Source organism: Lathamus discolor, chromosome 6 (assembly GCF_037157495.1).
Source record: "Lathamus discolor isolate bLatDis1 chromosome 6, bLatDis1.hap1, whole genome shotgun sequence".
Classification (NCBI taxonomy): Eukaryota; Metazoa; Chordata; class Aves; order Psittaciformes; family Psittacidae; genus Lathamus; species Lathamus discolor.
Window position 1 is genome coordinate 84,094,064 of NC_088889.1, and position 14,087 is coordinate 84,108,150.

Consider the following 14,087-nt stretch of genomic DNA (forward strand, 5'->3'; position numbering starts at 1 on the left):
TGAAATAGCTGATTTCTGGCAGCTGAGATACAGCCTTCTTCTAAAAGAGCAAGCAGCATCATAAGTAATACAGAACTGGCAGGTGTACGTCTTGTGTTGCTCAGGATGTAGATTGTGAGAGCAGAGAAACCTCAGCTTGCGTATCAGCTGGTAAGTAAAGTAAGAACTGGCTGACCTTTTGCTTTTGAAGACTAAAAACATTGTGTGTTATGTTTGGTTTGTCGTTTGGGGGGGGGGGTTATAATGATTGGTGATCTTATGCCAGGTAGGATTGTTCAGCATGTCTTTTTAGGTTTACCTTGGACTTCCTTTCCGTTACTGCTAGTGATTTCTCTTGCTAATTTAATAGCCTTTTGTTCTTAGCCATCCTTGTGGAGTAGTAAATATTCTGTAGTATGGAGTGAGGGAGTTGACTGGTGGGGTTTTTTTCAACAGTAATTCAGGCTCAGTATTATTCTCAGTATTATAACGTGCTGTTGAGTTTTGGCACAATCAGGCTTGTTTGTTGGAAAAAATGAGCCATGTGTGCTCTGGAGTGAATCTGTTCATTTTGTCTTTTGTTATCTTCATTTATACTCATCAGTAGTGGGAAAATGTTTCTGAATGTGTAATGAATTAAACTTCATGTGGCAAATACATATTAAGACAGACTTTTTCAAAGGTACTTCAGTGTTTTAAACCCACAGGTTGAAAATCACACGGGAGACTGTGTTTCATATCTGATATCTTTTAGTCCTGCCACTTAGGACTTTGGTTCGTAATAGCTTTGAGGGGTTTTGGGTGAGAAGGTGCAATGTAAGTAATAACTGGTTTTGTTGTATGGTTTGGTACTTTTTAAATGATGATTTGTGAATTTTTGTTCCCTTTATTTAAACAAGTATTCTTGCACTTGAGATGGAGAATTAAAATGTTTATTAAAATATGAGCAGTAACGGGGAAAAACTATGAACAGAGTAAGCTTAAATTCAGCAGGGTTAGAAACCTGCTTACTTCTGCTGAACGTACAGAGTAGCCGGAAGGAACTGTACCTACACCTGTACTTACAAAATCAGTTCCTTGCAAAGGAAAGGGTGCAGCTTGACTCAAGGAAGGGGCTTCTGTCTCTTTCCAGGTCTTGAAAGTCCATTTGTGTGCAATTAATGGCATATAGCCCATGCAAAAAAACCTCTTGCGTTCAGTAGTCAGTTAAATTGCCTGAAATACTGCAACATATAATCCAAGGGAACAAATATTTGTTGCAAGTTCAGTGTCCAAATTCACCACTCCCAGGCTTGGGGAACCCGCCTTGTCCCTTTGCTGTCCTGTCCTGCTGTGGGTGATGGTACAATTTGCACTTCTGTGGTCTCACTAATGTGCCATATTTTACCCTGGAGATTAACGAAACTATCTGTTCTGTCAAGGTGGCACTGGGTGTGTTGCATCGCAGGAAAAAGATGCTGTTGCAAAGGCATGATTTAATCAGAAACTTTCAACACAAAGTTAGAACAACTTCATCTCGCAGAAACTGCAGCCTCCTTTCGCTGGGTAATCCCAGGTACAGTCAGTTTGTGTTCCACTCCGAGGAGCCCAGGGCCACCTACCCATGCCTGGGGTAGGGGATGGGAGGAACAGGGTGCTGGGAAGCACCAGCCTGGCCCTGTGTTCCCCTCCCCTCCGTACCCCCAACTTGTTGAGCTCTCTGTCTCAGGAGGGGAAGCCTCCTCTTCTGCCTGCCTCTGAGCACCCCAGCAGAGACTTCCCCCTCCAGTCTGGCTGAAGGTTGGGTGCTGCCGTGCAGATACCTGAGGCTGTGAGGCGGTGCTGGCCCAGTCCCTGCCCCCTGCTCTCGGGGTCTGGCTGGAGCCGCCCAGCTCATTGCACTGCCAGCGCAGGGAAGGAAGTGCGCACAGCACAGGTAGGTGAAGTGCTGTGGGGTCCTGGCTCTCCCCAAGAGCCCACCAGCTAGCTTTTCTCTTCTGCCTGGGTTTTATTTCCCTCTAGCGCTTTCTAGCCTGAACCCCTTGAGGGTTCCCTCACTGCATATAGTGCTTTTTTCCAGAGGTGCTGGTAGCTTGGCTGGAAGGGGGAGGATGGGCACTGGCCATGCAAGGGCTTATCAGCAAGACTTCTGGTTATGAGGTTAGCTTTCTGGTTATCAAGCCTCAGATAAGGCAGCAGCTACATTGGAGTGAGTGATAAAATGTCTAGGATTTCTTTACATGGCAGAGCAGCTGTTCAGGGAGCAAGAGGAGAAGGCGGTCTGGGAGCTTCTCATAACTGGAGAGTCCTGCAAGGGTGACATCTCGGAGATCTGATCATAGCATGTGCTGCCGTGGTGCAAGGAGCAATCCCTGGGGAAATACTGGATGTAATCTGCAAGAGATCCCCACAGCGTGATTTGGGATTGTCTAAAAGCTGCAGTGAACTTCAGCAAACAGACTTGTTTCACTGCCAGAGGAACTGTTTCATCCCGCAGATTGCGTTGCCAAACAGGGCTATTCCACAGCAGATTTCTGCACCTGCCAATTGTTCACCCAAGTTAGGATAAAAAAGCACTTTCTTAGCATTTAATCTCCTTGAATGTTAATATAGCATGCTTTAAGTAAAATATCCTCCCTGATCAAAGTGAATGAATTAGAATAAACAAATCAGGGTTGACATTTGTAGCATAATTTAAACTATGCGAAGTAATCAAACCTTTCTGCAAAATTAATAGGGCAAAGGCAGAAACAAACACAAGAAAGTTCATTGTCCGGGAAACCAGATACTTCTGAATGAGAGACATACTGTGGTGCTCCCAAAAGAATGGCTGAAAAGGGTTTCAGTGTGTGTGTGCGAGAACAGGACGGAGGCAATAGCTGCTTGAAATCTTAATGTTTAAACTTTCCCCCATCTGTCAGTTTGAGTCACTCCTGTTTAAAGACTGAAGTTAAGTATTTGTGCTAGACTCAAGTATTGCTAGAGGCTGTTAAAAGCCGTTTTCACAAAGAAGTACCTTGCTGAAACATGAGATTAAACAATCTGTAAAAGGCGTTCATATTTATCAGATGTTCAGATCTGTAACTCAAGCTGTGGCAGAGAACTTTTAATTAAAAAAGAGAGAATGGATCCAAATTCAACAGCAAGAGGAAATGCAGAAATTAGGTCTGTTCAGGTATACTCTTAAAATAGAGAAACCCTAACAAAATCATCTCAGTGTCAGAGTGCAGTTGGCCAGCAGGGATCTCCATGTAATTTGGTAAAACTGGGGACTAATCCCAGTGTAAGAAGCTGCAATCTGCAGAGCAGGGCATCATCTTGTACCTCACAGTCACTAGTTTCACGGCTGGGCAGAGGGCCAGGCTGAGGGTGCAGAGGCAGAAGATCCTCTCTGCAGTAAACTTAGTGCAGTGTGGATTAAAGCAGCTTGTGGTCCTCGGCGCTGCAGAGAGCATGCGGCTGCAGAAATACCTGGAGCAAGATCTGTTCAGTCTCTGCTGCCTTTCCATCCCATTGCATTATTGCAATCTGCATTCTTGTCCTTCAGGAACTAGACTGAAAGCAACAAATTCATTTCATGTAGGACAACTGTGAGACTATCAGTCTTTTCTGATGAGAATCAGACACACCTTGATGAAGAGCTCCAGGTATCCCGTTACTGCTCTTCCAGCTAATTTATCTTTCAGTGATCTTTATAGCAGTGATAGCAAGAACTACCAAAACATGTGTTTCCATAGAAACTATGTCCTAGTTGATGGTGAAAAATTGTTCGTATGTTTGCGAGTAGAGCTTTCATCCATCTAAATAGAGTGGCATGGTCTTGAACTCCCAACTTTCTCATGTGTCACTTTCCCTCTGCTTCAGAAGGGCATAAGGATATTGCCCTCTTTATAGAGTGGCGGCAGTAGGGAAGAGGAGCACTCCTTCACCCTCCATGCCTGGAGTACCCTGCAATGCCATGGGGTGAGCAAGAGGGCTGGACCCTCCAGCCGTTTGAGTTCAGAGACCTCCAAACGAAGGGTCCCAGACCTGGTCTGCAGCAATTGTGCAGGCAACTTAAGCTAGAGAAAGCTTAGGGTTTGTTTGGAGCTTGTTTACTGGTTCCTTTTTCGCTCCCCCAATTTCTTTTCTGTTTTATCTGAATTTAAAAGGATTTGTTTGCTTTAACAAAACTGCATTTAAGTCATACTGAAGTGTAAAGTGGGTTAGTAAGTAAACAGTGCTTCTAGGAAGGAAATTAAAAGAGCTGCTTGGTGAAAGGGAAATAAATCTGTCTGCACATGCACACTTGACAGACTTGTATTTGCATGAAATGTATCTCTATCTTGGGAAAAGACCTAAATTAAAAACTTGGGAGCAAGCACTTTTAGATCATTCTGATCTCTATCTGTACTCCATAGCTTAGTCTGTCTCTGATTTATAGCTATGAAAGTTTTGTGTGAATATTGCCTTTTGACTGTTCTTTATGTTTTCCTTTACAATTTAAATATCTTCTGATTTTAATAAGCACTAGAAGAAATGTCCGGACTTTTGAAGGTATGTTTCTTATTGATGTCAGTGAATCATGCTGAGATTATACACAGTCAAAACACTGAAGGTAAGACCAGATCTCCTGTGTGAGGGATGTATTTTGTGTGGATGGAAAAAGCTATGTGTAGTAAAATAGATGCAGTACTACTTAGTAACTACGACCGTATTCTCTGCTCTCTTGACTTCATGGAGCTCTGTCAGCAAAGAATTTAAGCAAGATTGCTTATTATGTAGCCCTTTTTTTTCACTGTTTTTATGTAAATAGCTTTAATCAAAACTGCATTCAATACTTATAAATAAATTAGATGTGTATATATAGTTTTGATCACTGCAGTAACAGGATAATCTTTTACAGATTTGCCTCCATTATTACACAAAGCTGTGGTTAGTATTTTTATTTGATCTCTCTACTAACATTTTATATTATAATTTATAAATAATAATTTATTACATATATTTATGGTTTTTTTTCTTAGGAGGAAGTAATAACTGGGAAATATCTGAATGGTAATATACCAAATTGTTCCCACTTATACTTCTAAAAGGAATTAAAACTCAGTATCTCACCATAACTTTTTATGTTCCATTTTTCATGTGCAGCACTCCTTGATATACTTCATTTCCAAAGGTAATGTATTATTCTCACCATCTTGATCCTTTGGTATTATCTTGCACTTCAGATATGATCTGTTTCATTAACATTGAAACTGAAACGTTATGGATAGAATAAAATTGGCACATATGATTACTTTGGTTTAGATCTCCTGTGAGGAGTATTTCCTCTTAACAAGGGAAAAAGATGGTTTTCGTGATGAAGCAAAAAACATACACAGAATGAGACTGAGAATAAACACCAGCTACAGTTTTCAAATGTTCTGACAATTAACTTTGTTCATATGTTTCAGAATGGCTTCTTAAGGAAATCAGGTGCAGTTCCAGCTTTCTGTCCATCTCCCTCTTTCAGTCCCACTCCATCCCCCATCTGTCCCACTTCCAGCTCCTGGTGACTTTTGAATTATTTGCTAATTTTGTCTAAATTTGAAAGAGCACTATAAGCCTCAAAAGCAGTTTCTACTCCTACATTCTTTGAGAAAATCGATGGCTGTGTAAAGAAGACACACTGAAATTAATGACTCTGCTGAGGAAAAGGAAGCAGACATTAGTCAATGTACTTTCTTTCTAGAAGCAGATCAGAAGAGGTATAATGGGTGCCAGGAAGCACACCTATAGCTCCGGGCTAGCCGCAGCACAACTTGTCTCATGTCTGGCGATGGTACTAATGGCAGCACATTGGAAAGTAGAGATCATTGTGGGTGGTTGTGGCATTAGAGAAAATAACCTCATTCACTTCCTCACTGAACTGTGTTTTCTTTGCATTAGATCAGTTGGCTAATAGTCTAGTCAGGCCAGAAAGCTAAGTACTCGGGTCATTATTGTATTAGTAGTAGTGGGGGTTTTTTGTTTTGTCTTGTAATCTGCTATTTTACATGTTATGTTACTTTGCTGGTATTTTTGGTCCTGTTTTCTGTTACAGTTCTAATGTCTGGACAGCAGATATGCTTACAAAAGTCATGGCATATTTTCATGCGCAGGAAGTTATGTTCACTCTTAGCAGCCTACAGGTTTGTGCCATTTAAAAGTGTTATTTAAAAAAGCAGCCTGTCTCTGTAGCCAAAATTACATTATCAGTAATAGAGGTAACTAACAGATCTACAGTGCTGCAGATAAGTATGAAATAGGAATAGGGGCTTTGGTTGTCTTTTTCCCCTAAGACTGCAGGGGTATGCAAGGCAGAAATAATAGTAAGATTTTTTGCTTTTTCTCTGATAGAAAGCAGATGTTAGGAATTTTCAGATTCAGCTATTGTTTCTAAGTTGTAAATGAGTGTGTATACATGCTCTTCTCCCCAAAACGGCAGGTTTCTCCCAGATTTTGACTGTGGAGGTAGTTTGCTCCGCTTTGGATGGAATGAGAGGCTCCAGAGCATCCTACAAAACACATTCACCTCTTAAAGCTCCTCTGATCTCTGTTTCTGTAAATTGTCAGTGTGGAAGCAATGTAGGAAAGAGTCATTGTTCTTCATCCCTGGTCATTATGATTAGCTATGAGCTGGTTTAAGTGGAGCTGTAGCCTGCTAATCAAAGCCTGAACCCCTTCATCCTCCCTACATGTGCACACACACGACCTGAAAAAGGAAGGTGTCAAATGTGTGCCCTCTGAGCCTCGGGCATTCCCAGAAGCGCACTGCCATGTAGCTCCACAGCACTTGAACCATTTCCCAAGTTCCATTTCACTGTCACAGCTCAGCCAAAGCTACATGAGACTACCAGTGCTTCTTCCCATTTGATTACGTTTATTAACAGTTTAAGGCTCTAAGCATGCAGCAGGGACCTATCTGTGTTAATATTTGTTGGTGGCAATGCAAACTAAGCAAAACCAACAAAGAACAGTTTCAACACAAATTCCAAATTAATTCTGAAATAATTCTGTCAGGAATTAGAAGGGATTTTACTCCAGTCTGATGCTAATGAGCCTTCCAGTGTTTTCTGTTCCAGTGTTAGAATTCCCCTTAGATATTCAAAACAGGAATGAGATTGTTACCTGGTAATGCAATTTGATGGGGGAGAATTTTTGCCTTACAGCTTGGTACAGACTTTTCCTCCCATCTAATTGCACATTTCCTTCCTTTTTTTAAGTAATAATTGCATGCACACAGTACCTGATTTTTTTACATTTTTTTTTTAGCTCTTTACAAGTTTCATTTTAACAGCCCTGCTGTGTGAAGCAGAAAAGTATTATTACTCTTGGTTTATGAAGTGAGAACCTGAGGCATCTGTGTTAAATGGCTCACTTCAGAGGACTTGCTCGTGCCACTTGGCTCAGTCTAAGAACAAGATTTAAAAACTCCTGTCTTTCAGAATTGCATTTATTTTGTCTACTGCTTGTGTTTATAGTTGTGCTAGTTGTTGACAACACAGCCAATACAGGAGCTAAACACTTAACCCTCCTTAAGCAGAGATTTTCAGGGAGTAAAAGATGCCCCTAGTACAATAGTATGAGTTTTATGTATATTATGCTTATTTTTCTATACTTCAGATGTCCATAGAAAGTTACCTGAAGAACCTTTTATACCAGCCTAGGCAACTACTGTCTGAATTTCAACAGCTTGATCAGCAGCAGTTCCAAACTGCAATGAAGTATCTCTTCAACAGCAGAAAGGACCATCTTGTAAGTTACTCTGCACTTGTGGAAAAGAAAAGCTGCTGTCAATGGTTCAAATAAATGGGGCAGGGCCAGACTTGGGGTATTGCAGTTACTGACTCGGCTTGGATTAGATTCTAGGGGCCTCACTCCTAAAGCTGGACTTACTTAATTCTTGTTTAAAAGTTTGATGCCAAGTCCAAGTTGGCTATATGGATTTTCTCTGCAATCAGTGGAGAGAAACAAATCTCCAGGGAATGATTTATCTTTCTACACAGTATCTAAAGTAGGTAGGATCAGTTGTTCTCAGGGAGTATCTGCTTTTCTTCAGTGGCTAGAAAGAGAGCCGTAATGACTAAAGAAGATGAAATTATCTTATTAACTAGCTATGGGAGCATACAAGCAAATTGTTAGACAATTTGGAGGAGAGGCAGTATAACATCATTCATTACCTCTGTGATGTGTCCCTGTGTGACCCGTCTTGAAAGTCTCGCTCAGAATCAGTGAGTGCCACCCAGGACACAGGATTAATCCTCCCTGGAGGAGGGACACCCTGCAGAAGGAATCTCACTGCAGGGGTGGGATCACAGCCTGGTGTGTGAGAGCACTTGGCATCTTTTCTGCTAGGAGGAAGGGCCTCCAGCTTGGGTGTCGCTGAGGGGGGAGATCAATCTGGGAGAACTGTAATGTGTTACGCCAGGCACGAGGTGACTGCCCAGAACAAACACTGTATAATCCAGTATTCAACATAATCAAATGAGTATTATTATTAAACATATTAATAAACATAATAATTATTCAAACAAAAATAATAATGAGATAATATTCAATTCGGATATTCTCTCATTTTCCAAGTAACTAATTCTTTATGAGAGCACACACTGTAACTTCAGCCATTTGGATTATTTTTATGTTTTTCGTTTTGATTTTGTCAAAAGATTCAAGCTGCTGTCTGGTCAATGCCAGAAATAAATTACCTGAAGGAATGCACTAAACAGTATTCTGCAGCTGTTTTTCATGAGAACAGCACCATATTTTTTATAGAATGCTTTCTGTCAGGCCTCAAAATGAACAATATACTGAATTAATCATAGAGTTGTTCTTTTAACTCTTTGTTGCTTGCAGGAAATGGGAAATACTATTCTTGATTGGGACAAAACTAGAGAGAGAATATTTCAAAGCCCAGGAGTAAACAGGACCTTGTTCCTTATAACACTGGATAAATGCTTTCTGGCTCTGAGTGCTCTGGACTGTGTGGATATCCTAAGCCAGGTTTTGCGTGTGTCAGTGGTGAACTATCTCCAGCCTGATGTCATCGGGAGCTTCCCAAACGTTCTGCCGGAGGATGCTTTCAGAAACTTGTAAGCCATTTATTTTCCAGACACAGTTAAAACTATGTAGTATTTGCTGGCTATATATACTTTTAAAAAGAGGTTACTATATGGTCTCAGTCTGTTGTCCAGATACTGCTTTCTGCTTATGTATGGCTGTTTCTAAAAGCATTTGCCCATGTTTGTGATTAAAAAAACCCCTAGATAGTTAACTCATTAGTGAACTAACATGCCCTTGTATCACTTAGGTCAGCAGTATTCAAGGACCTCTATGACAAAACCTCAGCAAATACACAGAAAGCTCTGTATGGTTGGATGAAGCAGATTCTACAAAAGTCCTATAACATGAGTGGTATGTTATGTACAAAGTGTTTTCTACTTTCTTATCATAAGAGAAAAACAGTTAGCAAAAGACCTGTCCATTGTATTGAATGGTTTCCCAAATTTAACACAGGTCTGTGTAAGAGTAGCTGTCCTGAATACAGTAAACAATATATTTGGTATTCACAGCAAATAGCTGTGAATAGCGAATAGCGATGCTTGCTCTTCGTCTTTTGTGTGCAGAGCTATACATAAAGTCTCTGTACTCAGGTCCTTTTTCTAAGACCTAAATAGGATACACTTGCCAGGTACTCTGCACAGCTGTGTTGTTCACTTCTGAACTCCAATTTAGAGTAGAAAATTGGATCTGTCTCTGAATACATTAGCCAATGCACTGTTTAGAATACGACAGAAATGCAGGATGTTGTGAAAGTTCTATTGCACATGGCACTGACTCATTCAGAAAAGGGATGAGATGAAGACAAAGTTAATTAATTCTGATTTTATGCATTTTACCAGATCTGTTTGCCTTGTTAATGTTAATGTGTCTTAAACAAATGTGCCACAGCTGGAACAGTGCAGGACAGGCTCCATGAGGGGGCTGTTATGCAGCAGCAGCACTAATGCGTCAGAGCCAGTACTTGGGTTTCACTGAACATCCCAGCAGTGCTGTTGTGAGATTATTTTAGACTTTTAGATGTGTATGTTCTTCCTCTTTCCCTGGAAATCAAAAGCAAAATATCTGCTTCCCTCAGTGCAGCTAAATTTGGCTCCTGGGGTTTTTGCTGTTTCAAAATAGCAGAGTAACCCATTAAGTCGTAGAGAGGAACTTCTGATGCTGCTAGGAGATGGTATCATTGCCAGTGCATTACTGGGGAAGCAAAGATGCAGAACTTGCCTCAGCAGTCCTGAGAAATCCCCAGCACTGGACGTCTTGGGTTGTGTCTGAAACATTAGTGAAACCTTCATCTGTAAAAGATCACCCAGCTCAGGAGGGATTGAGAATTACCACGCCTTTCTTATGTCTTTATTGGTGCTTCAAATGCAAAGCAGTGCAGATACAGTGAATACTCTCCTGAAGGAACTGTGTGATTGCCAGCTGGTTGTGGTAGTATGAGCTGCGCAACCCATCAGCCCTGAGCAGGCACAGTTGGACTGCTACCAACATCCAGGCTGGCAAGTCTAAAGCTCACTCAAGTGTATCTGCACAACACTCATCACAGCACAGAGTGCAGGACAGCAGGGGAGGCCTGCGATAGTCTGATTCATTCACTTTAACTTTTTACGTTGATACCACTGGGACCACATGGGAAGGGAATCAACCCTCTGCACAAGCAGCATCTTCCTCACTGTAGTTCAGCAGAAAAGAAACTTGAAAGAAGCCTCATACTTGTGGTACTTACAGGGCCACCTTCCAGGCATTTTTGCTGGGTTTGGAGGCAGAGGGCTCATCATCCCGTCTCTGTTGTGCAGAATGCAGAAGGCTTCCTCATCATGCAGCATCTCCCCACTGTGCCAGGCAGTCCCTGCAGCTGGATCACTGGGCTGGCAGGAGATGACATGTCTTAAGAGACAAACCTTTTAAGAAATTTCTTTGTCACTCAGTTACCACATTTCATATATTAAACCCACAGGGGTGTTCAGAGGTGAAGCATGCTGGTAGCCTTGCAAAACCAGGAGACAGTAACTGTTGAACTTTGTACCTCATTTAAAAATAAACAGTTTTGAGGGATGGCTGTTTCCGTGGTTGGTAACTGTAGGTTTGCTCTGCTAAAGGCCACAGTTAACGTCCTTAAATTGTGCTAGTTTTTGCTTAACTTTTCTATCATATCTTTCAACTCTCTTAATGTTCCTAGTAATGGGAGGTAATTGCACTTAAAACTGGAGGCATGCTAAGTCTGCTAGGAGCATCATCTCATCTCAGCTAAGGAACTTACTTAGATCTGTGTTTTCAAAAAAAAAAAACACTTTCTAAATGGGGTCTTTCAGCTTCTGATATTTATAGGCTGGTTTTTGTAGCCTATTAATACCAGAACTCTTCAAAGTGCACCGATTTTTATTTTAGCAGAGTTGTATCAGCACTGCTAAGGAATGTGTTCAGAGGTGTCACATGCTGAGCCATCCCGATTATGACGCCTTGGAGAAAACATTGTCTTTGTGGCTCAGAGTGCCCTCCTAGTCCGTATATACTTTTTTCTCAGGGATAGTTGGATCTTTATTTCATTTTCAGTCCTTGAGAGAATATTACTGAATGAATGACATTTTTTAACTGTTACGTGGTATTCTGTATTTTCTGCCAACAAATTTCCATATAGGCGTATGAATGATTTTTCATTTTCTCCATTATTGCTATTGCCTATTGATGAAATAAGTGGGATCATCAGTAATAATACATAAGATGTATAAAGTGTTTCAAAGTATCATGCCTTCCTGGTGTTCTTAATTGATGTATTTGTTTAGGAAAACTGAATTTTAAAAATGCTGCTCCATATTTAATACTGGTGGTTTCTTTTTTTCTGCCCCATACTTTATCCATTTTGTACTTTGACAACATAAACCATTAACGGCTTTCATAGGAGAAAATTTGAGACATTGGAACCAGTATTTAATTTAAATTCAAAAATGTATGGGCTTCTAAAAATGTGGTGCTGAAATCTAGCTGATGCAGGGAACCTGACTCTGCTAAGGAGTTTTATGATTTGCAGATTTCTTTTAATTATTTACCAATAATAATGTGCTGGGTACAATATATTTGAAAAATAATTACTTTCTTAACATTGTAATGAGTATTTATTTGTATGAAACAGAGTTCAATGAATCAACTTCTTGGGTCAGTGCAGAAAGCTTATGGATTTTGGGAAGATACATGGTCCATCTCCCACTGGAAGAAATTCTGAAAATTAGTCTCTATGAAGTAAGTAATAAAACATGGTTGGATATATCATTGTCAAGTGATGTCAGCTACAAACACCACTAACACAGATGTAAATTTAAACATGAGAAAAGTTTACGTAATTTAGTTATTTAAATATAAAGAGAATCCAAATTCATTGCCACGCAAATATTCTTCCATTTCTGGAATTTGAAACTGCGTATTAATATGTAATTATTTATCTGGATCAGGCTTTTGTGACTTGTACTGAGAGATACTGAGGGACTAGTGATGAAGGCCTTCACGTAATTTGACAGTTTGACAGAGACTTGCTCGCTCAGCTTTGCCTTCAAAAGTACTGCGTTATCCAAATGTAGCTTCTTCTTTTCTCATTACGTGAATGAAGACAATTCAGGGTGTCAAACATTTTATTGGGTGTAATTTTTTCATAATCCTAACTCATAATTTTGTACTGGTCAGATAAGATTATTCATAAGCTATGACAATGCAACAAAACAGTTGGACACAGTGTATGATATCACACCAGAGCTCGCACAAGGCTTCCTGGAAAGAATAAACTCATCAGGATTCGATATGAGAAACACTTCAACTATCTACAGGCAAGATTGCTTTTCCTTTTCTTTTATGGCTCTGTATGGAGACAATGAATAAGTAAGGAGGAGAGAGAGGAGCAATAAGTAGCTGATGAAACTGTTGATGTGGCATAGCTTTTTCCTTCCAGCAGAAAAATCTAGGCTGAAATCCAACCCTGTTTAGCAACAGTGAAGAATTGCTGCTTTATGAAAATTTGGCAGTGTGCCTAATTAGCTAATGTTTTGTCTCCTGCTTCACAGTGAGGAGCTGTCTGTAGTATTCATAGGAGGACTACAGCAGCGGTATCTGGGGGACCCAATCAGAGTTCCATCACATTGTACAGTACAGCAATAAAAAAATCTGGGATGGAGGGACATGAGTTGACTTGGCTGTTTGAGTCACAGAAGATGGAGGTGTTTTGTGGAAATCATGTTACAGTTAAGATTGAGGGAGGAAATCTTAGTTCATGCCAGCCAGGACTGCAGGTGCGTTTTAAATTACATGTCACCAGAAAGGTTGCAAAGTGAAGAGATCTAAAACCTGTCCTGAAGGGTAGAGATGAGCCATGTTTAAATGAATGTAGCTGTTATGTGTCTAAGCAGGAAACTGGATTTTCAGCACTGAACTTACTTTAACAATAACAAAAACACAAACTGCTCTTACTCATAAATACGCAGTGAGCGTGAGCTATCTGTGAGGAAGTGCTGTACTCCACATTTGCATTTACGCTATCCTGTCAGGGGATGTATTTAGTCCCAAGACACCACTGTCTGTGAAGTTATTTGTAGTCTCCTTGGGGGATGCCTTGGAGCTTTAAACTAATAGAGAATATGCTTCATGGCTTCAGAGCTCCTATCATTATTGCAATGTAATTCACACACTTCCATGAAATACTGCTGGTTGTCTGAGGTGTAAGCGAGAGAAGAATTATGCCCACACTCTAAATTCCAGTGTCAGAAATCTTGAAGATTATTCTGCCACTCACAAGAGGTGCCATGTTCTCACAGATGAGAGAAATGTCGTGCTCCATAATCTTTACTATATTCCATTTTACAACACACTTATATTACTCATTTTAACCATACTGATGATTTAAATGCACTTTTACTTTAAAGAAGTAGTATTATTCATTGCTGCTAGTCCCAAAGGAGATGAAGAGCTCTTGGAGGCTATGCAATAGTGCATCAGAAGGTAATTATTTCTTATAAAAATGCTGTTATAGATGTTTTTTTTTGATTTGTATGTTAGTTTGATGATGTCCCATGAATTCTGATGGGCTG

General features: G+C 40.4%; 1 protein-coding gene across 2 annotated transcripts in view; it reads left to right on the top strand.

Annotated features, from left to right (window-relative positions):
• Positions 1–4,476: 4,476 nt before the first annotated feature.
• The window catches only part of OTOA (otoancorin), a 42,782-nt gene continuing 33,171 nt past the window's right edge, over positions 4,477–14,087 (top strand). For both annotated transcript variants that reach the window (XM_065684340.1, XM_065684339.1), the window contains exons 1-10: positions 4,477–4,555; positions 4,844–4,872; positions 4,965–4,995; positions 5,089–5,116; positions 6,023–6,110; positions 7,585–7,716; positions 8,815–9,050; positions 9,269–9,372; positions 12,149–12,255; positions 12,694–12,833. In XM_065684340.1, the coding sequence (XP_065540412.1) occupies positions 4,477–4,555; positions 4,844–4,872; positions 4,965–4,995; positions 5,089–5,116; positions 6,023–6,110; positions 7,585–7,716; positions 8,815–9,050; positions 9,269–9,372; positions 12,149–12,255; positions 12,694–12,833 (974 nt within the window). The remainder of the gene's footprint in view (positions 4,556–4,843; positions 4,873–4,964; positions 4,996–5,088; positions 5,117–6,022; positions 6,111–7,584; positions 7,717–8,814; positions 9,051–9,268; positions 9,373–12,148; positions 12,256–12,693; positions 12,834–14,087) is intronic.